This window comes from Nilaparvata lugens, chromosome 3, assembly GCF_014356525.2.
Source record: "Nilaparvata lugens isolate BPH chromosome 3, ASM1435652v1, whole genome shotgun sequence".
Lineage (NCBI taxonomy): Eukaryota > Metazoa > Arthropoda > Insecta > Hemiptera > Delphacidae > Nilaparvata > Nilaparvata lugens.
The window spans coordinates 5,291,223-5,317,194 of record NC_052506.1 but is presented as its reverse complement, the minus strand read 5'-3'; the positions used below and the strand labels follow the sequence as shown (position 1 = coordinate 5,317,194).

The 25,972-nt window shown below is 34.2% G+C and overlaps 1 protein-coding gene across 1 annotated transcript in view; it reads right to left on the bottom strand.

Moving 5' to 3' along the window:
- The window catches only part of LOC111062375 (gamma-aminobutyric acid receptor alpha-like), a 211,683-nt gene that overhangs the window by 170,163 nt on the left and 15,548 nt on the right, over positions 1-25,972 (bottom strand). Inside the window, exon 3 of the mRNA XM_039422663.1 lies at positions 19,014-19,234. Coding sequence (XP_039278597.1) covers positions 19,014-19,234 — 221 coding nt within the window. The remainder of the gene's footprint in view (positions 1-19,013; positions 19,235-25,972) is intronic.

Sequence of the window (25,972 nt, the reverse complement as noted above, 5' to 3'; positions counted from 1 at the left end):
ATCCTTTCACCAAAAATCAAAATCTCGCTATGCCAAAATGAACTAAGTTGAATGTTGGTGCCAAAGTGAACCAAGTTCGGTTTTCTAAACATATTTTTTTCTTCACTAGTAACATGCAAAGTCCCTGAATTAAAATTTCTTGCTCATTCTTGGAAGAAATATGTATAAATTGCTTATAAATTTTCAAAATAAACATACCATGAATATTGAATTTATAAAATGGATTTCACTTACAACAATCAATACTGAAAAAAAACAGAAGAAATGACTTGGTTCACTTTGGCATCAGACCCTCCGTTTGTGGTGCAATACGTAGAACAATAGGGAAGAAACCATATCATATTCGAGTAAATGAAAAACATATTATTTCCTTCAACTTCTAAAAAAGAATAACAAACTATCAATAATGTGTATACGTTCTCCAGGAACTGGAATAAACGTTTATAGAAGTTCCTGAACAAGAACTGCAATCTTCTGCGTTTGAAGAAGTCCCTAAACGTTCAATATCTTGCAGTTATATAAATGTGAGCCTCTATAAAGAACTTCACAACTGTAAATGAACTATTTTACAGCCTCAATGCAGTTTGCAACCTTCTCGAATTCACGATGACACTCAATACTCCACATGTCCATCTATGTATGATGTGTTATGAAGGCTCATCCATGTATTCATATGTATGTATATGTGTGGGCCTATGTATCATGTATTCATGTAAGTTTTGTGTATGTAGTCATGTATTCATGTGTCGATGTATGTAGCATGTATGTATAGAGTAACAAGATGCATCCGTAAATCACGCTTGAGCAATTTTTGCTACCAGATAAGACTGTCATAAAAGATTTCACTCAACACCGCTCAAAACGAGGTTCTGCTTGTCGTACATGGGACAAGGATCGAAGTATGAGTTCGAATAGAGAGAGAGTGAGAGAGAAAGAAATAGAGAGAGAGAGAGAGAGAGAGAGAGAGAGAGAGAGAGAGAGAGAGAGAAAGATAGCGAGAGAAAGAGAGAGAGTGAGATATTGGATCAGGAGGGGGAAGGGAGACGGTTATGAGGAAGTGAGGAAAGAGTGAGGGGTGGTAGCAAGAAGGAGAAAAAATAATATGAGAGTAGATATAAATTACCAATTCTGGCACACCATGCGCCAGACTTCTCCACCTAACCTAACCTAACTTGGAAAAAAAATTTCAACCCAACCTAACAAACCTAACCTAAGGTCAAGGTCAAGGTCAAGGTCAAGCTCAAAACTTCAAAAACTTCGTAAAAAACTTAGAAAAAACTTGACCTTAGGTTAGGTTAGGTTAGGTTTGTTAGGTTAGGTTAGGTTGAACATTTTTTTCCAAGTTAGGTTAGGTTAGGTGGAGAAGTCTGGCGCATGGTGTGCCAGAATTAGTAATTTATATCTACTTATGAGAGGAAGGACTGAAGAAGAAGAGGAAGCAAAACAACAAGAAAGGAAGAGGGCAAAGGGGAAAAGGAAGGATGAAATGAGAAAGTATTGGCGGAAAGTGGGGAAGAATTGTGGGGAAACAAAGAAGGATAACAGGAGAGGAGGGGATAGCTTATAGGAAATGAAGGAAGAGCAGGAGAGGAGATTTATGAAGATGAGGATTAGAAGAAGAAGGATTAAGAGTAAGTTGATGATAAATGGTATGATAGTAGAGAAAATATAGATGAGAATAGGAGTAGAAGGAAGAAGAAAGAAGGAAGCGAGAAGGTGATAGTTGAAGGAAAATGAGAGGACAAAAGAGAGGAAGAGAAAGAACAAATAAGAGAATACAAGGAGAGGAGAATGGCAAGCCAGATGGGAAAAATAAATAGTAGAAATACTGAGAAGGAAGACAGGGAAAGAAGAGAAGTACAGGAGGTTAGGAGAGAAGAAGTGAAATTAAAACGAGAGAAGAAGAGGAGAATAATATAGATATAGGATAATAATGAAGAGTATCTAGAATGAGATGGATATGATCAGGAGGAGGATAGAATGGAGGATGAGGAGGAAGGTAAGAAGTAGAAGGAAACGGAGGAGTAGAGGAAGAGAGAGAGGTTGTGAGAAGGATGGTATTGAAGAAGGAGAAGTAGGGATGAAATAGGAGAAGGTGTAGGAAGAGGAGTAAAAACAAGGAAAATAATAAGAATAGAAAATATGTTTTAGTGGGAGGGTGAGGGGAGAATATGGATGAAGAAGAAGAGAAGAAGAAAATGATAGAAATGGAAAAGGGAAAGGAGAGAAGGAAGGTGTAAGATGAGAGAAGGTGGTGGAGAAGGAGAAGGTGGAGTAGAAAGAGAAAAAGGAGGGGAATGGAGGATAAAAAACATGAAAATGAGAACAAGCAGGAGGATACGAATAGAGAAAGAGATAGAGAGAATTAAGGAAGAGAATAAACAAAGAGAGGGTTGGGTGAAGAGAGAGAGAGAGAGAGAGAGGAGAGGAAAAGATTGAAGGGAAGGAGAGAGTTTGATCTGTAAGAGAGAGTAGACACGACACGACTCACAAAACTTTGATGTATGCAAAAACAAAGCACGACTTATTGATTTCCTCTTCACAAAGTCTAGATAAGGAACGGATAGATGGGTAAAGAGGATGGAAATCAGGGGGAAAGGAGGATGTGAGTATGTGAGGAAGAGTGTAAACAGGAAAAAGATGAAAATGAATATTCAAAGTTAGAGTTCAAGAAGTGTTAAAATGTTACAATCAAACATTACAATGTTTGAATGGTGTGTGAAATAGTAAATAAGATGAAAAATCTGGTGTGGTACACAACTTTCCTTGCTCATACCTTGAAACTACGATCAGACATATATGTGTATATATAATTGTTTTCAGGGTACTTTTTCCTTTGTGTAAATTATTGTGGAATGATTTTTTTAGTCGTCATTTTTTTAAAGTCGTCAAAACAGCTGTTCTACAGATTAAATATCTCGACTATGTGTTCTTTTTATGAACTGCGCTACCTACCTACTTCATACACGAGAAGGAGGTTACTAAGTCCATTTCTCAAGGATGGGGTGGACCCTCCATTAGTTTCCCAGTAAGGAGACTCATGCCAGTTGATAGAGCTGATAAATAATAACTACACAGAGTATGAATTTGAAAAAAATCGGTCAAGTTATTTTGAGAAAATCGTGAAAAACATGTTTTTTTTAGTAATTATCCGCCATTTTTCTCAAGAATATTACGGAGCTCCTGCAATTTTCCCAGGGATGAGACTCATGTCAGTTGATAGGGCTTATAAATAGCTATCCATGATAGGAATTTGAAGAAAATCGTTAGAGCCGTTTTCGAGAAAACCGTGAAAAACATGATTTTTTAGTATTATCCGCCATTTTGAATTCAATTTTATTGAATTCCTTATTGTCAGATCCTCATGGTATGAGGACCTTAAGTTTTAAATTTCAAGTCAATCGGTTGATAAGGAATGGAGTTATCGTGTTCACAGACACACACACACACACACACAGACCAACACCCAAAAATCATGTTTCTGTACTCAGGGGACCTTGAAACGTATAGAAAACTTGAAATTAGGGTACCTTATTTTTTTTTGGAAAGCAATACTTTCCTTACCTATGGTAATAGGGCAAGGAAAGTAAAAGAGCGTGAAGGCAGTGTGAGTGAGTGGAAGTGAGTAGCAAATACGATGACCTTATGAGAGAGTGAGAAGAGATTATGTAAGGGAAAGTATGAAAACGAAGATGATAGAGAGATAGACGACGATGAAGGTGATACATAACGTTAAAATAAGAAAGAAAAAAGAGAAGTGAATACATGAAACACTGTAGAAAGAGATAAGAGAAGTGGAAAAGTGGGAGACAGTGAGTAAGAACAGAATAAAGGAAATAAAAGTTATTTGGTTCCTCGGTCGAAGAAGAGGTTCATAATCTATAACCAAAGAGGTTGGCGTTATATCAGATTAATTTCGCAGGTGTTATATTATAAGTTAATACAAACACTGTTATCGTTATTTTTTACTTATTAAAACTGGTTCGCCACTTGTCTAAGTATACTGTGTCACGTTATTATTTATATTTAAATAACGATTAGCCTCCTGCTTGGCATCAGTCGGTAAAGCATGAGATTTGATATAATTATATAATTAGGTCGTGGTTTTCTAATAGTATTCAGTCTCATAAATCTTTCTAGGCCTAGGTATGGCTTCTCCTATAACTCTTGTAATTCAATAAATAATAAATATATATAATATGATACTTATACTATAGTGTTGAGGAATAAAAAATAAATTGCACACCATGAACGTTCATACATATATTAAACAAATAATGCAAAAAATAGATCGAGGCAAAAAATATATAAAGAGCGATAAAAAAAAATATAATATAAAAATAGAACAATAATTGAAATCAGTAAAATATCACAGGCTAAATTTTATACTCTAGATTTATGGCACGAAGCATTACCATGTGCCTTTATCTTAAAATCATATGCATTCTTTTGCATGTAGTTGCGATATGCGCTTGCTAATACTTGTCGACTTAGACAATTCAATTAAAAGTGTGTGCTTTAAGATCAGCTTGATAAATTAGCCACTAATAATCCAAATATATATATATTAAAATCTCTAGTACTTAGTAGATTTCTTTGTATCGAATATATATTTTTATCTCAGGGTGCAAGATTCGGCACCTGACGGAATAGGTAGAGCCATTCATCTAGTGAATTAGAGCTATAATAATTATCGCAAATCGTATTGCAAAAAATTAAATATCATATGCATATGTTTTAATAGCCTAGATTTTGTACTTCTTTGATTTAATAGAAATTCTGAAATATTGATCTATATTTTTCTTTCAATGAAATACCTTTAATACTAATTTTACTTGCGCAAGTATTACTCTTATTAATTTCTTAATTTATAATAAAAACCCTTTCGACGAGCTAGCTTTGATTATTAGATTAATTCGAAGCACTAGGCGCCCATCACTAATTCAAATTTATCACTCACGTGTCGAAAATCTTCTTGTAAGCCGCCGATGTCGATCCAACTCCATGTGGTCCGGGAATATGGTAGCCGGAATCGTCTCCTCCAAGGGGTTATAAATTTAATTAAAAATGAAAATGACTTCTGCTTCACATTAGCATCACGAAGTCTTTTAAGAAATTTAATAATTTACTTTAACTTTAACTTTTACAAAATCATTAGTAAGGTACTACGCTCTAAAATATTTGGGGTCCTCTTATGGTGGCATTTGGCTGGCGAGTGCTGGTTCTCCTTTCTCAAGTTTTACAGATCCTATTTCCGACTTTCAAATTAGCATAAAATTTAAATATCTTAGTCCTCCGCCATTAGGTTCAAATAGATCTTACAAAAAATGCCAAAATATTGCTTAGATTGTATGATTAATAATTTCTTTGCATTCGAGCCATATTGATAACATAGACTATACAAAGTTTTAACACAAAATCTAGTACATTTATATAAATATATAGAAATATTTTTGAATTGGCCTACAGTTGCCGCCTATTAACTGCCGTTTTACTATTGGTGCATGCAAATTTTATTCGGTATTCATGCGCCTGGTACCTCTTATTTCCTGAATACATTAAATTATTTTTATTTGGTTTTTTATTTATGCTCTTTACATGCTAGCTAATATTCTATACATTAATATTAATTCCATGCTACTTAATAATTAGCCACGTGATCAGGTGTTTTTTCACATTGCACACCATCTGATTGCAATAAAGCTCTGCCAAGGGGTTTTGGTCAGATTCTACGTTTCTCGGTTTGATCGATCTCTAGGTCACCGATCCGTGAATACATGTACATAACCTCAATCTTCAAATATTTTATATAATAATCTATTTATGAGCAATAAAATTCCTTCAAATCCTTTTTAGGTTTTTGTACCATTTAGCCAGAACAAGCTGATGCTATCTAATCTTAGTTATTATCTATTTGGCGATATTAGCCAGTTACTTTATTTTCAGACCTATTACTGTTTCTGTTAGGGCTTTTTATCTACCCAGATTTAATACTTTACACGCGCCCCTGGGTTTGAATTCAAAATATTTGAGAATCACAATGTTTTTAATGAAAACCCACCCTTCAATACATCGATATACACTATACTTTATTTATAAATTATACTCTCATACTTCTATCACAGTTCGCAGACATATTTGCTGCATCTCCTTTATACCTTTATCAAATACAATAACAAATTCTCCTCCTCAACACACATAAAATATCATAAATATAAACTTCTAAACGCACTCCTCCTGACAACACTTAAAACATAGTAATTTTTAAATTCGCCGCTTGCAGGGCCGCCAACCTAACTACACACATTTCATAATTCTCACAAATGATTCCTTTTAGACAATAATTTCGATTCACAAAACTTCTGGGCTTATATCTTATAGTATTCCTTAGGTCTTAATATAAATAATTTTCTATACATCAGGTACAATACTTTTCCTTTGCTAATGGCTCTTTGGTTTTTTGGTAGCTTGTATTCACTTTAAGTCTTTTCAGGTAACAAACGTGGCATAATTAAAAGTAATAAATATAAAACATATAAATAAATATACCGACATTAATAAATATGATAAATAACAATAATAAATAACAATGATAAATAACAATTTTCGGGGTAACCATACTTTTTTATAATCATATGTTTGCAGGCATTACATATTTGATTCAGGTGGCCTTGCCCAGCTGGTCACTGACTCTACAGAATTTGCTGTCGAATTTCATAATTAACCTAACTGCTGCATTTTTTTCTCTTTAAAGGTAATTTACAAATTTTAAATATACTATCCTCGCTTGTGTCCTTTTTTAGTGGATGTAGCTAATTTAATTACACATTTAAAAATTATTCTTTTTCTTATTGCAGGCTTCTAACGGCTGGAAGGAATTAAAACACTGGATTGTTGCCATGCGGTCCTATGCCAAGATTAAATTTATTAAGGAAGGTTAGTAATCGGTTTGATAATAATGTTTTCCTTGATTTTCTTATCATATTTATTTCAAATTTGACGATATAGCATGTAGAAAATGTTGTGATTTACTTGCATCTTCTTGCATTCTGTTTGTAGATTGTTGCTGTAGGCCGTTCGGTTATCTGCTTTCCGGTTGTTGAGGCTGTCCTAATTGATAATTTATCTTCATGAATATAAAACCCCGGTATCTTGTATACTTTTTTAAACAATTCCTTGATTCATTAATGGTAGTTTCTTTTAATCTGTTCTTTTCCGATTCATCCTGCACTCTTAACTCATCCTTCCTTTCATTTTCGTTTAGAATTCTCGATCTCGGTTCATTATAATTCATTAGGCTCACAACAATAACTATTTTTATAATATTAACTTTCCATTCATCAATACTAGATTCTTTTAATAATAACAATATAATATTTTCCATCATATCTATAACAAAGTCTTTTATCCATATCACAGCCATTATAACAAACATTAAACACCATAACAAAACATTTATCATCTCTTTAATACTATTATCTCTCATCATATAATATCCAGGTACTTTCACTTTCTTAATATAATTCTTTATTTCTCTTGATTTTATTAACCACTTTCTGTCCATCAATATCCACAAGTAATCCAATTTTTATTGTCCGCGCATGAATCAATAGTAGTCCTTCCAGTAGCTCCATTTTTGTTATATTTCTTACGTCCATTTTGCCGGTCACATAGCTGGTTTGCCCTCTTGAAACGTATGTGCCGCGGATGCACGCCGTCGGTCCGCTCCTGTCCTCCTCGGTGTCGGTCCGGTGTCTTCTTCGGGCGTTTGAAGCGTGCATGCGGCCGGTATGCGCGCGCGTGGTTCCTCCTTCGTCGCTTCTTCCGCCTCCGGGCCTTGCGATGCATGTTCTTACGGTCCTGTATGCTGTCCTCCTCGTCCTGATACCGGTCGGGTGTCCTCGGGCGCCTCCGTCTCCGGGCCTTGCGGTGGTCGCTCCTCTTGTCCTGGATGCCGTCCTCCCTGGTGTCATCCTCTTGGTCCTTGGTGCGCTTCGGTGGTATCCCTTGATAGGCGGTTGTAGGTTCAGTGCACGGGTCTGTTACATTTTTTATCTTTTCTGTATTAACTAACTCCTTAATTAGTGCATGATCCTGGTGGCTGTTGGTGTTCTCCGGCGGTGAGAGATCTTCAGTAGGGAACAGGATGCTTAATAGAGGTTGTTGCTTGCGGCTGGTTTTAATTGCATTGTTGGCGGCGGTTTTTGATGGTAGGCTGTCTTGTATTGGCATCTGTTTTTCTAATATTTTCGGTTCTTCTAATAATGTTTTCGGTAAATCACTTCTGAATGTGGTGTATGATGTTGAAATATCCTGCTTTTCTTGGTTTGTTTTATTGGAGCTTGTAGGTGTTATATCGGGGGTATCATATAGTCCTGGTTTATTAGCTGTAGTTTTCTGTATATCTGGTGGCGGGTCGTTGGGTGCTGGGTTCCATGTTTTTTGTTGATTTATTCCTATTGCATGTGCTAATGTATAATTTGTACTTACTTGTTGAGGTGGCGGTTTATAATTTCTGTTGTAATTGTTTTGTGTGTGATGATTATGTGAGTTTAATCGATCACGGCCATCATAGTGATTCCTACGATTGCTCTGCTGGGCATAGTGGTTGGTTGTGCGATTTTGAAATTTTTCATTATTCCAGTTACCATTTTGCCTGTGCTCATAGCGGCGTTCAAATTGAGGAGCAGATCGGTAGCGATCATATGATACCGGTTCATAATTTTGGCTGTTATACTGATTAAATTTTGAGTTATGTAGATTTGGTGCGTATCTCTGGTCTGAACGGTGGTTTGATATTGCCATTGCAGACTGTATGCCATATAAATGATTTATCAGCTGCTTACAATCAGTAATGGGTTGTGTGGCGAGTGCCATTCTAACTTGATACGGTAGCTTCTTTAAAATAATACTTGCTAATGCCGATTCATTAATGGGCTCGCTCAATTGAGAATTTTTAAACTGTAGGGCAGTGACGAAAGTGGTACATGCACCGTCTAAGTTAGGGTTGAAATCGCATGATATAATGTCCGCTAGCACGTCCAACTGTTTACTTCTGCTCCAATACTGTTCCAGGAAGACAGCGACAAACTCATCCAATGATGTAAATTCATGGGCTCTACTCCGAAAGAACATCAGGGGTTTGCCAATCAATAAATTAGTCAAACGAAGACGCCAAAAATTCCAAGAGGTAGGTGCAAGAGTTTGTACTAATTTTATCTGATCAATGAATGGTTGAGGTTGCAAATGGCGATCAGTATTATCAAATTTTCCTAGTCCTTGTAATATACTATGTACGTTGAGGTTGTCTGTTTGAATCCCTTGAGGTCGTTGTTGAATATGATTTTCTAATGCTATTATTTTTTCCTGTGTTATCTGCCATTGACTATTATGTGTAATTTTATTTGTGTTTATTTCTTGATTTAATTGAGTCAGAGTGGATTTTTGAATTAGTAGAGTTCCGTTTAAAGCTTTACAGGTTTCTGTATTTTGATTTATGCTACCTTGCAGTTGGTTCATTTTTGTGGACATATTAATCTGTTTATTTTGTATTTCTTTAATACTGTTAATATTTTTGTCAACTGTAGTTGTTAAGGTTTGATTGGCAACGGTAATTTGTTTGTGGATTTCTTGGTGGCAATCGGCCTTAATGTTATTTGTTATATCCTGAATGGGTGTAGTGATTTGTGTGGTTAGGTTATCTATCCTTTCATTGAGTTCACATGTAACCGTATCCAACCTTTCCGATAATCCTGCCGTAACTTTATCCTGACTTTCTTTTTGTAGGGTTATCATTGCTTTTAATTCTTCCCTATGATTCTCTACTTTAGTTTCAATATTATCCAACCGTTGTTCTACTGATTTTATAGCGCCTGCGGTCTCTTTCATGCCCTGTTCCACTGTTTGTTTATTTTCCTCTTTTACTGTAGCAATCTCTTTTTTAATCTCCTGCATCATATTATCCATTGTTTTTTGTAACATAATATTGAAAGTACTGCTAGTTTGTTCCATTATTACCTTTTGAAGCGGATCTAACTCTGTGATTGAAAATATACTTTGTTTGCTCAGGTGTGACTCGGCCTCCGGCGATGCGGGTTCTGCAGGCTGCTCCTCGCCCCCTTCAAAGTTGATCTCTACTATCCGTTGATTCAATGGTGTGTCAGCGGCGTCGATTCGAGTGGATGATAGAGGTTGCAGACCTGGTGGATCGAAGACTATCGACCCGACGCTTCCTGGTTCCCTTTCTCGTGGCGTATTGGCATCTACCGTGGTGGGGTTTGATGTGCTTGGAGTCGACAAAGTGGGATCTGTGCAACCGCCGTACATATATGAAACTTCAGAGTTTGCGGGAGTGTGATTCATTATGTCAAATATGATAAATGCTAATTAAACAGTGATAAAAATGATAAGCGAAAATGCTTAAAAAAGAGACACAAACCGGGACTTACAGTGAAACAGTGATGTGTAAAGTGTTTGGATACTCATACAACAAGGTATTTATACTTAAGTTTTTTATAATGCTCTAGCGCCCCCAATGTTTTGTTTTAATTTATTCTTGGCTAGTTTACAGGCTGTGACTTATTTTCCAACCGGCTTAAACACATAATATATTTTTGACTAGAAAGTAATAGCAGTTTAGGCTTATAAAATATAATCTCTCTCTATAAACATGTATTTTTTTTTTACAGTACTAATAATATAAAATTTTCTTTAAAACATATAATTTCTCTTTATTTAAAGCTATTGATTCCCCAAAAAGTAATACAAATTTCCCTTCGTATAAGTTATCTATAATTTTCAATATGGTTATTGACTTAATTTCAAATAATTATTCAATGAGCTTGGCTCTCATCATAGGTCCCACGTTGGTACGGCATGTCTTTATGTCACGTTATTATTTATATTTAAATAACGATTAGCCTCCTGCTTGGCATCAGTCGGTAAAGCATGAGATTTGATATAATTATATAATTAGGTCGTGGTTTTCTAATAGTATTCAGTCTCATAAATCTTTCTAGGCCTAGGTATGGCTTCTCCTATAACTCTTGTAATTCAATAAATAATAAATATATATAAATATGATACTTATACTATAGTGTTGAGGAATAAAAAATAAATTGCACACCATGAACGTTCATACATATATTAAACAAATAATGCAAAAAATAGATCGAGGCAAAAAATATATAAAGAGCGATAAAAAAAAAATATAATATAAAAATAGAACAATAATTGAAATCAGTAAAATATCACAGGCTAAATTTTATACTCTAGATTTATGGCACGAAGCATTACCATGTGCCTTTATCTTAAAATCATATGCATTCTTTTGCATGTAGTTGCGATATGCGCTTGCTAATACTTGTCGACTTAGACAATTCAATTAAAAGTGTGTGCTTTAAGATCAGCTTGATAAATTAGCCACTAATAATCCAAATATATATATTAAAATCTCTAGTACTTAGTAGATTTCTTTGTATCGAATATATATTTTTATCTCAGGGTGCAAGATTCGGCACCTGACGGAATAGGTAGAGCCATTCATCTAGTGAATTAGAGCTATAATAAATTATCGCAAATTGTATTGCAAAAAAATTAAATATCATATGCATATGTTTTAATAGCCTAGATTTTGTACTTCTTTGATTTAATAGAAATTTCTGAAATATTGATCTATATTTTTCTTTCAATGAAATACCTTTAATACTAATTTTACTTGCGCAAGTATTACTCTTATTAATTTCTTAATTTATAATAAAAACCCTTTCGACGAGCTAGCTTTGATTATTAGATTAATTCGAAGCACTAGGGCGCCCATCACTAATTCAAATTTATCACTCACGTGTCGAAAATCTTCTTGTAAGCCGCCGATGTCGATCCAACTCCATGTGGTCCGGGAATATGGTAGCCGGAATCGTCTCCTCCAAGGGGTTATAAATTTAATTAAAAAATGAAAATGACTTCTGCTTCACATTAGCATCACGAAGTCTTTTAAGAAATTTAATAATTTACTTTAACTTTAACTTTTACAAAATCATTAGTAAGGTACTACGCTCTAAAATATTTGGGGTCCTCTTATGGTGGCATTTGGCTGGCGAGTGCTGGTTCTCCTTTCTCAAGTTTTACAGATCCTATTTCCGACTTTCAAATTAGCATAAAATTTAAATATCTTAGTCCTCCGCCATTAGGTTGAAATAGATCTTACAAAAAATGCCAAAATATTGCTTAGATTGTATGATTAATAATTTCTTTGCATTCGAGCCATATTGATAACATAGACTATACAAAGTTTTAACACAAAATCTAGTACATTTATATAAATATATAGAAATATTTTTGAATTGGCCTACAGTTGCCGCCTATTAACTGCCGTTTTACTATTGGTGCATGCAAATTTTATTCGGTATTCATGCGCCTGGTACCTCTTATTTCCTGAATACATTAAATTATTTTTATTTGGTTTTTTATTTATGCTCTTTACATGCTAGCTAATATTCTATACATTAATATTAATTCCATGCTACTTAATAATTAGCCACGTGATCAGGTGTTTTTTCACATTGCACACCATCTGATTGCAATAAAGCTCTGCCAAGGGGTTTTGGTCAGATTCTACGTTTCTCGGTTTGATCGATCTCTAGGTCACCGATCCGTGAATACATGTACATAACCTCAATCTTCAAATATTTTATATAATAATCTATTTATGAGCAATAAAATTCCTTCAAATCCTTTTTAGGTTTTTGTACCATTTAGCCAGAACAAGCTGATGCTATCTAATCTTAGTTATTATCTATTTGGCGATATTAGCCAGTTACTTTATTTTCAGACCTATTACTGTTTCTGTTAGGGCTTTTTATCTACCCAGATTTAATACTTTACAACTGTTATAATTTACAATGTAGCTTACTGTAATTCCTTGTGACTATTATAAGAAGTGTTCACAAAACCTCATATTTGAACTATTCTACTAGTAGTTCTGTGAACAGTAGACCTCACGCATATTTCTCATCCACAAGTATCTGATGTCACCTGCTCTAGTTGATTCAGTTGAATCACAATTCACAGTTGAATCATGATCTACTCTCAAAAACAGTTATTTGGTTTCTACAAGATCAAAAACTCACTCATGACAATAAACTCAGCTCACGTTCGAAATCAGTATCCCATAAGATAATTTATACAGCTCCGTGATAATCTTTCCATCTGATTAAAATATTTCTCAATCAAGAATATGATAATTTCTTCAGCATTATCTTTTCATTTAATCATTTATCATTTTATTTTCAATCACCTATTGAATTTGTTTTCCAAATGTGAGAATATTGATACTGATGAGCATGCATCATAAAAAAATTGAAACCCTATCTTAAAGAAATAGATACGGCCAGACATCTGTGTAATGCATGCAATGAATAATCCACTTGTCAGATGATTGATTATGAATAATTCTATTGTCTGATTAATCCTATCTTCAAAGTAGATGATGATATAGTGATATCAGAGTAAGGAGGAATTATTTTTCTTTTCATATTATCCTTAAAATGAAAAATTTCAAAAAACCTTGTTAATACATCGACGCGCAGTTGAAAAAGGAATATATTACTGCCAAATCTCATAGAATTCTATCAACGCGTTTGGCCGTAATCGCGTTACATTGATACAGACAAAAGAAAATCTAAGTTAAAACATAGACCTCACTACGTTTGGTCAATTATTGTCAAAACTAGGAGAGAAACAGTTTTGGGATTTTCCAGTGGGATCCCTCCCAATCATTTGAAGTTGTGATTGTGTAAATAGAACAGATGAATGAATAAAAATGATTTACTTTTTCCTTCATGTATCAGAAAAAATGCATATTCTTATACCTTGAAAGTGTGTATAACCTCAAAGAAAATATAAGTTAACTAGCCGTCAGGCTCGCTTCACTCGCCATATCCGTCTAGCCACCCGACTTGATCATCCAGCGACTCGCTTCACTCTCCTGCATTTTTCATTTGAGCATGCTCCATTCCATCAGAAAGTCAAAGTACTCAGAAAAAGCAGAAAAACGTTGGAAAAATGCTGATTTTGGGCGTATCTTTGATGAAATATTAAAGTCACCTCATCACAAATTTCTTAGACCCTATCTAAACCTCTGTACCAAATTTGAACATTTTCTGTTACTTGATGAAAGAATATTGAGAAAACGCAAAAAACCGCTAATTTTGGGCGTATCTTTGGCGTTATTTCAAATTCCTCATAACACAACATTATTACACCCCAGCTGAGCTTTTGTAGTAAATTTGAACATTTTCTGTCCATTTGTTCTCGATAAAGCTGAGAAAACGCTGGAAAAACGCAGATTTTGGGCGTATCTATGACGTTATTTCAAATTCCTTCTAACACAACATCATTACACCCCAGCTTAGCTTCTGTAGTGCATTTAAACATTTTCTGTTCATTATTTTGTTCTCGATAAATCTGAGAAAAAGCAAAAAAACCGCTGGAAATACGCTAATTTTGGGCGTATCTTTGGCGTTATTTCAAATTCCTTCTAACACAACATTATTACACCCCAGCTGAGCTTCTTTACCAAATTTGAACAATTTCTGTTCATTTGTTGTCGATAAATCTGAGAAAAAGGAAAAAAACCCTCGAAAAACGCCAATTTTGGCGTATCTTTGACGTTATTGCAAATTCCTTCTAACACAACATATTATACCCTAGTTGAGCTTCTGTACTAAATTTGAACATTTGCAGTTCATTTGTTCTCGATAAAGCTAAGAAAACGCTAAAAATCGCTGGAAAACGCTTATTTTTGGTGTATCTTTGGCGTTATTTCAAATTCCTTCTAACACAACATTATTACACCCCAGCTGAGCTTCTTTACCAAATTTGAACATTTTCTAACCACTTGCTCTCGATAAAGCTGAGAAAACGCTGGAAAAACGCAGATTTTGGGCGTATCTTTGGAAATTTTTCCAAATCCGTTCTTAGTGCGCCTCTAAAGGGCCAACTGAACATACCTACCAAATTTTAACGTTTTTGGTCAAGTAGATTTTTAGTTCTGCGAGTGACTGAGTGAGTGAGTGAGTGCCATTTCGCTTTTATATATAGATACTCCACTTTTTCCTTCAAAAAGAATCATATACTTTTCATGAAAATGTTTATACAGAGAAAATATAAGTTAACTATGCTATCCTCTCTCTAAGGTTTAACTCACACGAATTATATCCAACATTTATGTCGCAGTGTCCAATGTGAATTATAAACAGAAAATTCACTCCATGTACCAAAATTCATATACTCTTGTTCATGATACTGTATTCATATACACTCACACACATGTTTCACATTCATTGTTGTGTCCAAGGGATATGACACACATTGACAGCTCATATGAGAGCCTCATCCCCCCACCCCACATCTCGAGATTTCCCCCTAACAGCAGTCACAATCCCGCCATTTTCATTTGTTAAATACTTCTGTTGAAATCCTGGGGTATCGACAAAGGATGGCCGAGTTTGCTGAAATCGTCAGTGACTTGTATGGTGTATTGTAGCACACCATTGGTGCGGTTAGAAATGTTACAATCTCGGATTAATCCTACAACAAGCTGATGTGAGATTGGAAAACTCGGAATAACTGTGGTCGCCAGTACAGCACAGCATTGCTTTCATGGATTATTTGACAAAAGTTTCTGAATTTTGAATGTAGGAATATTACTTGTTCGGTAGAAGTTATTCAGTTGAACAAAGTGAATGAAAGTGGGCTTTTTTGTTTCATTCTGTTACTTGAATCAAGTGAATGGATTTATTGAAATGATCTGATGGAGAGAGAAAAATCGATGAAAGAAGGTGTTAGTTGATTGATTTTCTGAAGTTCTGTACTATGAAAGTAGATTCAAAATTCAAAATCAATATATTGCCATTCTTTTTTAAAAAAAAGTGAAACAAAAACATTCTTATAATGTTATAACTAATTATAATCTAAACTAATTTATATACATTATACATTAATATTGAAGATAATAGTAATCATTATCATTCAATAAAATTAGTAGAATTGATGGTGATGTTATGAAATCTCTCCATAATAAGAAAACAAGGCGTCGATAAACGTGAAACAATGGTACTGTTTTAAAGTTTTTAATAATTTTTTTAGTAAAATTTGAGAATAACCTTGTTTTCTCAGCATTATCATTCACTTAATATACAATAAATAAACGGCTAGCAGTCTATTTTTGAAACTTTTAATACTATCAGTTTCAAAAAAATAGACTGTTAGTAGTTAATTTATGAAATATAGTGTGAATGAATAATCGCAGTTTGTGATGAAATCCAAGATTGATGAACTTTGCAATTGTTCAATAAAATAACTTCTAAACTTGAAGAATAAATAGCTTCAATAAAATAACGCTTGTTATGAATGATCTCACTCCTTGTTCAAAAATGCAAGTTTCAATAATTATTGTATCTTTTTAAACGATTTTATTTTGCTTTTTGTGTAGTTGAGGAGTTGATATTGTGGTAATTATTCATATTGGATGAAAAACACTAAGAAATTGTCGAGAAACCACAGATTTATTGATACTTAGAAAGACCGGTTTCGGTTATTACACCATTGTCAATCTCTGAGAAACTAAAACTAAATACAAGAGCAGCAGAATTTATTTTGGTAGGCGAGTACTGCTATTGGTCAAGGGCATGAACGCCTGCCATTGGACCAGCTAGACAGTCTCCTCCCACTCAACGGTGTGACAAAATGGCGGCGATTTTATTTTGTTCATCGATCTCACTGTGCTTCCCACTTCTTCCTTGATTTGGTTTATTCTATTTGCTTGATAATGATACCTCTCTCCAAATTAAGTTTTGTTTTATTTTTTACTCAAGTCTCTTCTCTTTCAACAACAATTTATTTTTAATGTATTCAGTCATATTTTTCATAGCTATGAATAGTTTGATTTAAGATTATTTATATTGTTGCAACTAGACATCTCGCTCCTCACTCACAGGCATGTGCCCATAAGAGAAGCTTCCAATGAAATGTATTTTTATTTTTCACATGCAAATATAATATTGTATAGTTAATCTTTCTTGGAGAATAAAGAATTCAAATTTCAATTTCTTCAATCTGTTCACATGAATCAAAATACATCCAACCATGATGCAAACATAGATGGAATAGCAACCTTGATTTATTAACGTTTGTAAGATGAACTGTATTAAATACTTTTTAGCCTCTTTAATTCTCTTGTTAGATGCCAATTAGAGCTCCAGCTGAGATATCTACCTCGTCACACAAAGTCGACCAATCACGTGCCGGTATACGAGTCCACGCCCACAACGCGCTCTCATTGGCTAGTGCGGCTGTGTCATATTATAGGGATATTCACAATGTTGTTTCAGCCAGTTAAAGTGCTATTTGATAACTCTGGATTGTGAACGCCCCATCTAGAACTATATGCTAATATCGGGGCACCAAGTTTTGCTCGTTATTTATTTATCGATAAACAGAACTCAATTCTTTGAAATGATTGGGGAAGGACTAACAGGCACAGCCCAAAACTGTTTCTTCCCCAAATTTTGATTTATACATTATACATATTCCAAAAAGTAGGTTATGTTCCATACACTTGAATTCAGGTCAAATTTCCAGTCCAAATATTTTAAAACATGAAAGTTCTAATCTAGATTGTTCACAAACCAAATTGAATAACAAAATAGCACTCACTAATCACTTAGAACTGTAAAATAATGATTAACTTTGAATATTATGATAAATACCATCTCATGTCAACAAATCAGATTACTGTATTTTGATCAAATCAATAAAAATTTCTAGATTTCTCATGAGATACCGTAAGCTAATTGATTACACTGCTGATCTCCCAGACAGGCACACGCATCTTCTGTTATCGACAGGCGACGAAATCATCATCTGTTTTTCCAAGGATAAATTATCCTTTTCATGTCCTTCAGCGAGTTTTCCCAGGGATGAGACCTAGTGCAATTGAATTTTATATCATAAACCTACTATATTCCAAATTTCGTGAAAATCGTTAGAGCCGTTTTCGAAATCCGTTGAACATAAATAACCATACTATTATAACCAGATATAAAAATAGAAAAATATGAACAGATATACAGAAATTGCTCGCTTAATATAATAGGATAAGCTAACTGCAATAGCGTTCCAAGCGAATAATTTGTGTAACTCAAAGTTTATAACCTCACTTTTGCTACCAAATATGAACAAAACAAAGATGGCTGCCGTTCAAACAGAGTTAGCTAGAGTTAGCGGACTCAAACCTGCGCTATCTGCTATCTGCGCTATATGCTGTAATATATCTATTATTGTAATAGGACCACCTTCATAGTTTATCTATTACCTATCTCATCCTCCCTCTATTGTATTCTATTATGAACTTCAATTTTTCATGGTATACTATCATGATAAGTTTTATTCCACATGGATGCAAATAACAACTTCAGTTTGCCAATGTGATAATACTTTAGTATAATGTTGATGGCTCAATGTGTACAATATTATTTTCTTCAATATATGTAATTGGTTAATACTGATGCGGAACTGTAAATAATTATTTATTTCTTAAGTTTCATTTAATTTTATAATGTATATTTTTGTAAATGGCAACAGCCTTGTAACAATTATCAATAAATATCTTATCTTATCTTATCTTATCTCGTCTGTTTATTTTTAATAGGCAACAGCCTTGTAACAATTTATTATCAATAAATATCTTATCTCATCTTATCTTATCTCGTCTGTTTATTTTTTTCTAATGTACTACCATAGCATTGAGTTAACACAGACTCAGCAAATAGCAGGAGTTAGCGAATAGCTCACCTTAGCCAGCTTACTCCAACATTGTGAATACCCCTCATGCAGGGTTTGAACTCGGGATCTCTATGCTTCACTCTATCCACTAGACCACGGATCACTCCATAACAACTCTGATGAAACAAATTCTACTACAACAAAATTAAGGATGTATCGATGATAAATACCTGGACGAGTAGAGAACAGTGCCATTCTTGTAGAGCCTGACGAACTTGTTGGGGGAGGTGATGGTGTGCAGATAGCTCTGCTTGCCGTTGTAGAAGTAGGTGTCCGGCTTCCAGATCTTCTCGAGCATTGTGATGCTGAGTGCCAGCGTGTCCTTGTAGCCGGCATAGGCCAGTCGCCGGTCCAGCCATGACTGCCGGAAGTAGCAGTCCATTGAATACGTCTAGAAATAGAATGGAAAAATGGGAGAGACATGGAGAAAAAAGAAGACAAATTTTTGTGGAAGTGAGGTTTTGGCTTTTGAATTGTAATTGCTCGGTTGCCTCAAAAACCAATCAGAGAACTTGGCTGATAGAATAGACAAGTAGATAGATCCATAGATATTTTTTTTGTGTTGTTGAGAAGTTGATATTGTGGTAATTATTCATACTGAATGAAAAGGACTAAGAAATTGTCAAAGTGGTGTCATCAGTGGTTTTTTGACAATTTCTTAGTCTTTTTCATTCAATATCGATAGATAATTCCCAATATGTATAAGAAGAGGCAAATAGAAACCAAATTATTGGGGAAGTTGAGTTTTTGCTGTAAAATGGCAATGGCCCCCCGGTTGCACAAAAGCCTGTTGAATTTCAATCCCGACTGAATGCCATGGGAACCAATCAGAGAACACTCTTATAAGAAAAAGGCTATCCCGATTCGCTCTTGTGGCATAACTGGCATTCAATCACGATTAATATTTGACTGTTAAATAAATATACTAAGAAATTAGCAAAAACAACAGATTTATTGATACTTAGAAGAACCAGTTTCGCTTGTTATACCAATGTCAATCTCTGATAAACTGAAACTAAATACAAGAGCAGCAGAATTTATACTAGTAGGCGAGTACTGCTATTGGTCAAGAGCGTGAACGCCTGCCATTGGCCCAGCTGGACAGTCTCCTCCCACTCAATGGTGTCACAAAATGGAGGCTTAAGCAACAGACTCGCCATGATAACAAAATTTACTTTCAGTACAAAATAAGAACCAAGAAAACAAGTGAAAGATCATGAAACAAATATGTAAATAGAAAAATTATTGACTAATGTATGCTTACAATGTTATGATAAAACTAAATTCGTAGTGTTGTATTGGTTGAAATGAATCTGGTAATTTAAACTTTATTGGGAATTGTCCTTAATTACTCTTGTTATTTCTGAAGCCTCTGGGATATTCAAAGATCTGCCTTAGTTCTGTCTCTGCTTGTTTTGTTTGTTATTATTTTGTACTGAAAGTAAATTTTATAATTGCGAGTCTGTTACTTAAGCCGCCATTTTGTGACACCGTTAAGTGAGAAGAGACTGTCTAGCTGAGCCAATGGCAGGCGTTCATGCCCTTGACCAATAGCAGTTCTTGCCTACTAGTATAAATTCTGCTGCTCTTGTATAAGGTTTCAGTTTATCAGAGATTGACAATGGTGTAACAACCGAAACCGGTCTTTCTAAGTATCAATAAATCTGTGTTTTTTGATAATTTCTTAGTATTTTTATTCAATATGAATAATTACCACAATATCATCTTTTCAACTACACAAAAAGGGGAAATATTTAAATTTTTGTGAATTTGAGCCATATGAAGACATTATTCGAAATGTTTTGATAATTTGAGATAATAAGCACGAATAACGAGAAGCTCTTATTTCATCAGCGGTTTCCAGCATGTTTGAAATTTGAACAAAATGAATGTCACCCAGTAGGCTTACAGCGTATTTAGACTTTCTGCTCGATATTAGGTCAACTTGTCAAAAATTGAAAGTAAATAAGATGAAAACAACATAAATAATGCAGTATTATACAGCAGAAAAAACAAAGAATCCAAATGAGGATATTGTAATTCAAATTTCAAAAAAACTTGACGATTTTCAATGAGCCCTCAGTTGAGAAGTATGAGAATATTGTATTGTATTATCGTCTTGTTCATAATCAATTTTGAATGACTCCGTAAAGACACCAATAGACAATAAAGACACAATACAAGAGATAAGTGTAAGACAATGGCAGGAAAAAGAGAATGATTTAGAAGAGTGTTACTAACTCTTTCTCAGCATCCTACATAATGAAGGAGAGAAAGTAGTAATCGCGTACCGTATTCTCTGTTTCGGATAGTAAAATTCGACCAGAGTTGAAGACATGTAGGGGAAGTAATATACTGTTAATCAAGCTACAATGAAGCTACTTATGGAAACGAAACAAATCAAACGTGGATGCAATAAAAACTCATGCTTATATTATTTTCATCGAATTATTGCCACCTCTCAAAGAGAGAGATGAAGTACTGTTTCTAGCTAGTAACCTCCTGAACTCCTGATACCTTCATGAGTTGTTTTTCTCTTTTTAGCTCACACCTGTTACGGGGCAACAGGTGGCTTCTTCTGTACGTATCACTGCACAAATAAGTCATCCATGGAAAATTCACATGTTCAGGTTTTTCCTACGCTTTTCACCAGTAGTTTTTACCATATTTATTTCGAAAATCCTCACTTCCAAGATTAGCGTTTGTTGTGAATTATTTTCTGTTATAACTTCATTGAAAATCAATTATCATTTACAAAAAATATTGACTAACAAAAATGATTCCAAAGGTGATTTTTGAGAAGTTTTGCACTTTCTTGGAGCATCAAATCAATCTAAGGATCCAACTGAACATGCCTATAGTTGCCTATCAAATTTGAATGCTTTGGTTTGATCGATGTACTTATCTGGATAAGATTGAATGAATAGATCAATGGGATGATAAATAAATTAATTCATGATTTGAATGTTTGAATTAATTCATGAAAAAATGGATAAAATGTTTAAAAGAGTGTATTGGATAAAAAATGCAAGGATAAAATGAATCCTATTATATTAAGCAAGCAATTTCTGTATTTTTATATTTTGTTATTTATATTTATTTATGTTCAACGTATCTCGATAACGGCTCTAACGATTTTCACGAAATTTGGATAATAGTAGGTTTATGATATAAAATTTCGATTGGACTAGGTCTCATCCCTAGGAAAACTCGCTAAAGGACATGAAAAGGGATAATTCATCCTTGGAAAAACAGATGATAATTTCGTCGTCTGTCGATAACAGAAGATGCATGTGCCTTTGAGGGAGATTAGCTGTGTAATCAATCAGCTTACAGTATCTCACGAGAAATCTAGAAATTCTAATAGACTCGATCAAAATAATCTGATTTGTTGACATGACATGGTATGTCATGATATTCAAAGTTAATAATTATTTTACAGTTTCAAGTGATTAGTGAGTGTTATTTTGTTATTCAATTTGGTTTGTAAACAATCTGCATTAGAACTTTTCTGTTTTCAAATTTTTGTACTGAAAATTTGACCTGAATTCAAGTGTATATTGTACATAACCTACTTTTTGGACCATTAATAGTGTATAAATCAAAATTCGGGGAAGAAACAGTTTTGGGCTGTGTCTGCTAGTCCTTCCCCAATCATTTTGTAGAATTGTGCTCTGTTTATCAATAAATAAATAACGAGCGAAGCTCGGTGCCCGGATATTTATTCTATATATGGATGAAAAAAGATAAAAAGTATGAATGCGTATATTGATGGATTAAATAAATGAACTAATTAATGAATAAATCAGTGCAATTTTGCTTTTGTAGTTCAAAATCAACCAACCGATAACCACCAACACTATAAAACAGGCAATCAGCAACTTTAGAGCGTTTCCCAAAGGTATAAGAACTTCTAAGAACTCAATTCTATCATATTTCAGTCTATGGTACTATAATACAAAGACTGTAAAGTTGAAAGACTGTGACAAATTACAAAAACCTCCAATTACTCATAAACATCAATGTTAGGTACCAACAATTCATATCAAAGCCTCCTCATTAAGAAAACGTGTCAAAGCTGTAGCTGCTGCATAATAATAATAATCAGCCAGTACAATATAATGAGAGAATTAACAATAGTGGTGGTCGTTGATCAACTAGTTTTTCAACGGGTTTCTGATAATCAACGATCAACTGTTAACTGAGTAACGATCTCTCATTAACTGCAGTTGATTCAACTGAGTAGGCTCTTTGAACTTTTCTCTAAATGATCCTCCAAAAAAATATTACAATGACAAAGTTAATAATAAATGTTTCATAATCTACGAAAATGATCATTGACATTGGACTATATCATTGTTTCGTGGAGTATTTTCGTGACTATTGCATTCATGGAGTCTTATATTATAGGGTTGATATTGTACTTGAAAATCAGGGTTGCGATCTTTTAAAAAACGAATATAATGAAACCCACTTTGTGAAGTCTCTGATTGAGAATGACTTTATATTCTTTTAGCCTGTCATGAGATAGCTCTATCCTTTAGTAAGTCCCAATTTGCCAAGTTGTTATAAAGAAAATTATAATGAACTACCAAAATTAATTCATCTCCATTATGAAAATTTATTATTAAATCATGAGAAAATATATATTTTCTTGACTGAATGAAATATATTCGAGATAGAATTGATAATTTTCAACAAGTATCAACAATATTAATATTGTATCAGATGTATCGTAATAGCTTGAATCACAGTTTGCTACTATAATATGAAAATGAAAATGAAACTTTATTCTGCCTATGAGTAATACAACAGTTAAATACAATAATCGTTTCAGAATTATACTATCAGAAATTTTTCATAGACGCTGCCTGTTTACATTCATTCTAAATATAAATTTCATAATATAGAGGTAAAAGCTGCTAAATAAAAAAATCTGATTTGGTACACTCACACAACTTTTCTTGCTCATTGTTTTATAAGCTTCATTAACAAGGATAATTTAGGGAATAGCATTATGCCGATTGGCGGCTAAATAATTAAAACTACAATTATACTAATGTGATTGTGTTCAGAGTACATTTTCCTTTGTTTGAATAATGAAATTAATTTGAGGATTTCTTAAAAGTTGTCAAAACAGCTGTTCTACTAATAAAATATCGACATGTGTTCTTTTGAATAAACTGCTCTACCTACCTACCTCACACACGAGAAGGAGGTTACAAAGTAAATTTCTCAAGGAGGGGGACTATAACTATACAGGATATGAATTTGAAAAGAATCTGTCAAGTCATTTTTGAGAAAATCGTAAAAAACATGGTTTTTCAGCCATTGTCCGTCATTGAATTTTATTGAATTTCTTATTGTTGGATCCTCATGGTATAAGGACCTTAAGTTTAAAATTTCAAGTCAATCGGTTAATTAGGAATGGAGTTATCGTGTTCACAGACACACCCACACACAAACACAAACACACACACACACACACACACACACACACACACACACACCAACACCCAAAAATGTTTTTGGACTCAGGGGACCTTGGAATGTATAGAAAACATGAAATTGGGGTACCTTAAACTTTTTTGGAAAGCAATACTTTCCTCACCTATGGTAATAGAGCAAGGAAAGTAATTAAATTTTTTTTGGAAAGCAATACTTTCCTTACCTAGCAAGGAAAGTAATGAAACGTATAGAAAACATGAAATTAGGGTACCTTAAATTTTTTAGGAAAGCAATACTTTCCTTACCTATGGTAATAGGGCAAGGAAAGTAATTAATTTTTTTTGGAAAGCAATACTTTCCTTACCTATGGTAATAGAGCAAGGAAAGTAATTAAACTTTTTTTTGGAAAGCAATACTTTCCTTACCTATGGTAATAGGGCAAGGAAAGTAATAAATAACAATTTTTATCTGTGGCCATTGCGGTACAATGATAAGAATTTTATAAAAAAATACTTTTTAGAGAGTATGAAACTTAGAGTCAAAATTTAGAGTTAAAAATTGAATGTCGAATAACAAAACTAAAAGAATCAGAAGCATAGAAACAGTTCAAAATACAATTCAGAAAACTTATAATACACAAGTATATTCATGAAGAGATTGCAATGGGGTTAAAACTACAATCTGACATGCTAAGATAAAACTTGAAGTAAACTGTCTAAATCTGTTGTTGAAACAACCATGAAAACCATGTTGTTGGAACAACCAAGAAAACCATGTTGTTGAAACAACCAAGAAAACCATGTTGTTGAAACAACCAAGAAAACCATGTTGTTGAAACAACCAAGAAAACCATGTTGTTGAAACAACCAAGAAAACCATGTTGTTGAAACAACCAAGAAAACCATGTTGTTGAAACAACCAAGAAAACCATGTTGTTGAAACAACCAAGAAAACCATGTTGTTGAAACAAATAGAAGGCGGTGTTGACAGAAAATTGATGGGCAACTCTGCTTCCTATCTGACTTTATAATAACGTGGATCTCATTATAATATAGGCACTCCCTCCAGTCCTACTCATAGATAATTAAAATTAGAGTTAATAATATAAATAATCTTTTCAATACTAACTACATCTAACTTCAACGAGTGATAATTTAAATATTCTAATACCTCTCAACAAGTTAACGACAATTGAAACCCGTTTCATCTCGTTGAACACGTCAACTACCTATCAAAACTTGATTCATCAACTAGTTTATTATGATGAGATGAGAGAGGGAGAGAGAGAATGATGGAGAGAGTGAGAGAGAGTGAGAGAGAGCAAGTCTGTTATAGAATTGATACCGAACAAAGCTAGGCTGCGGTGTGTGGCGTAGTGGAGGAGCAAGTAGTTGTGGGGGTGTATAAAGTCCCCCCTTGGAAGCTCGGGGGGTTCCACGAGGGAGTATGGGGGTGCTAACCTCACAATTAGATATGTGCGGGTTCACGCGGGAAAATCGCATATGTGAGAAGCAAACTAACGTTTATTGGCCTAACACAACCTGAATAGTGACGAGAACATGTGTGTGTGTGTGTGTGTGTGTGTTTGTGTGTGTGTGTGTTTGTGTGTGTGTGTGTGTGTGTGTGTGTGTGTGTGTGTGTGTGAACGTGTATTAATTCACGCTCCATGTGTTGTATGTCT